Source organism: Pteropus alecto, unplaced genomic scaffold (assembly GCF_000325575.1).
Source record: "Pteropus alecto unplaced genomic scaffold, ASM32557v1 scaffold45, whole genome shotgun sequence".
Classification (NCBI taxonomy): Eukaryota; Metazoa; Chordata; class Mammalia; order Chiroptera; family Pteropodidae; genus Pteropus; species Pteropus alecto.
Window position 1 is genome coordinate 40,353,170 of NW_006442491.1, and position 2,535 is coordinate 40,355,704.

Consider the following 2,535-nt stretch of genomic DNA (forward strand, 5'->3'; position numbering starts at 1 on the left):
TGACCACGGGCGGCCGCTTCATGAGCAGCAGGCGCGGGGCGGCGTCCAGGAAGGCCCGGCGCACCCAGGCGGGCATGGTGTGCGTGCGCGGGGAGCGGTGATGCACGTTGAGCACGAAGACCGTGACGATGATGGACAGGGTGACGAAGATCATGGTGAAGAGCAGGTACTCGCCGATGAGCGGGATGACCAGCGAGGTGGACGGGATGATCTCGGTGATGAGCAGCAGGAAGACGGTGAGCGAGAGCAGCACAGAGATGCAGAGCGTGACCTTCTCGCCGCAGTCGGACGGCAGGTAGAAGACGAGCACAGTGAGGCCGGAGATGAGCAGGCAGGGCACGATGAGGTTGACCGTGTAGAAGAGAGGCAGGCGCCGGATGACGAAGGCGTAGGTGATGTCGGGGTACACCTCGGCGCAGCACGCGTACTTCCTGGTGTTGTAGGTGCCCACGGCGTCCACGATGACCCACTCGCCGCTCTCCCAGAAGTCCAGCTGGTCCACGCGGCTGTGCATGCTCACCAGGTCGATCTTGGCCTTGTCGTAGGTCCAGGACCCGAACTTCATGGTGCAGTTCTGCTGGTCGAAGGGGAAGAAGGTGACGTCGATGCTGCAGGAACTCTTGTAGATGGCGGGGGGCGTCCACTGCACCCGCCCGTCGTGGAAGAGGTGGGCCTTGGTCAGGTGGGTGACGGCGAAGTCCCCGTCCGCACTGGGCAGGAAGGGAGAGGGCGGGTGAGGCGCACGGCCGCGCAGCCCCCACCCGCGTTCCCGCTCCCGATGAGCGAAGGGAGGGAGGCGGCCTCGCCTGGGACGGCACTGGGCAGAGCCGGGCTGGTGGCCCTGGGCATGGCCCTCGCCCGCCTGCCTCCAGCTGGTCGCCCCTACACTGGGGATGACACGCTGAGCCTGACGCACAAGCTTGCTGGTGACGATGGCGATTATTTGGGGGGTTGGGGCTGGGACTGGACCCAGTGTCCCCAGCCTCCTCCCGGGTACCCTGCACCTCTGGGCCCTGAGGGTAGGTGGTGCCTGGTCCCTCTCAGTCCGGGGCTACAAGCTGTCAGCACCAGGAAGGGCGGGCAGCCTGGAGGGGCCTCACTAGGCTGTCGGGGTAACGGGAGTGTCCCGCATTCAGGCCCAGGGCAGAGGGATGGCTCATCGGAGGGTCTCAGCCACCAAGCCTGGTGGGATTTGTGTTCAGGCGGGGTGGGGAGGAGGCCCTGGGCCGAGCACTGCTCGGTAGGCTCTTCCCGGGATAATAGCCACCCACCTGGCCGTCCACACCACACTGAGGCCACGGACACGGAGGAGGCCCCGGGCACCTGTGGTCACCCCAGAGCTGGACCAACCTGGGGATGGGGCCCATCCAGCCACCGCCCTGTCCCCAGCGGGGGTGCCGGCAACACCGAGCACTCGGCACCATCTCCCTGGTGACCCCCGTCAGCGGCTCAGAGGCAGAAGGACCCCCTTCCTGCACAGGTGTGGACTCCAGGCCCACTTGGAGGCCAAGACCGGGCGGCCACCCAAGCAAGAGGTGACAGGGCTGGGTGTGAACTCAAGCCATCCGTTGCCGGGGCCCACCTCTGGCCACTGACCCCGCCGCCTGTCCCTCAGCCTCAGGGGTTGGCGCCCTGTCCCAGGCCCTCCTCCCAGTGGGCAGAGTGCCCGGCCTGCAGCCCGAGGCTTCCCAGACGCTGCTGTCCCCTCAACGTCCCCACGAGGACTCCCACAGGAGGGCTGTGCTGCCCTGGCACAGTGGGCCAGCAGTGGGGACTCAGGGACACCTGCAAGCGGCCATGAGCTCTCGCCTGCTCCTGGAGTCGGCGGCCACAGCTGGAAGCTCCTGGTCCCGAGTCTGGGCCCCAGGAGGCTGTGACCTGGGCTGTGGCTGTGTCACTCCCTCAGCCTCAGTTTTCCCCACGAGGCCCAGGCCATCCACCCTGACCGTGGGTGGCGCCCACAGACAGACGGGGGCAGTGGCCGTCCCAGGCCCCTCGGGGCAGCTCTGCGGCTCAGGCTCTGGAATGCTCACGCTGATGGGTATCCCTCCTGGGCCCCGCGGAACCCCATGGAACCCCATGGAACCCCACAGAGCCTCACAGAACCCCATGGAGCCCCACAGAACCCCACAGAGCCTCACAGAACCCCACAGAGCCTCGCAGAACCCCATGGAGCCCCATGGAACCCCACGCTTGTTCCCCGGGTCGAAGGTCCTCGGGCGGGGGATGGGGAGCTGAGCGGGGACCCCAGGAAGGCCGGGTGGTGGGAGGACTCAGGGCTCGTGGTTCAGAGCAGAGCGCCTGCCTGGCGGGGGGAGCAGGCCTGCCGCCCTCCCGCTCCCCGAGCCAACCCCGAATGCGTCCGTGAGCACCACCTCGAGCCTCACGTGCGGCCGCTGCCCGCTGCCCTGACCACTGCCATTACTGGCGTCAATTAAGCTGGAAGAGGGGCCCACTCGCCGTTGATCAGACAGCGCGGTTTGTAGGTCAGGGCCAGGGCCGGGGGCCTGGTGGGCGGTGGGGGTGGGGCGGGGA

At 67.8% G+C, this 2,535-nt stretch overlaps 1 protein-coding gene across 1 annotated transcript in view; it reads right to left on the bottom strand.

The window, feature by feature from the left end:
- CHRNA4 (cholinergic receptor nicotinic alpha 4 subunit) overlaps positions 1-2,535 on the bottom strand; it is a 9,784-nt gene that overhangs the window by 2,961 nt on the left and 4,288 nt on the right. The window contains exon 4 of the mRNA XM_006922123.3: positions 5-710. Within this exon, the coding sequence (XP_006922185.1) occupies positions 5-710 (706 nt within the window). The remainder of the gene's footprint in view (positions 1-4; positions 711-2,535) is intronic.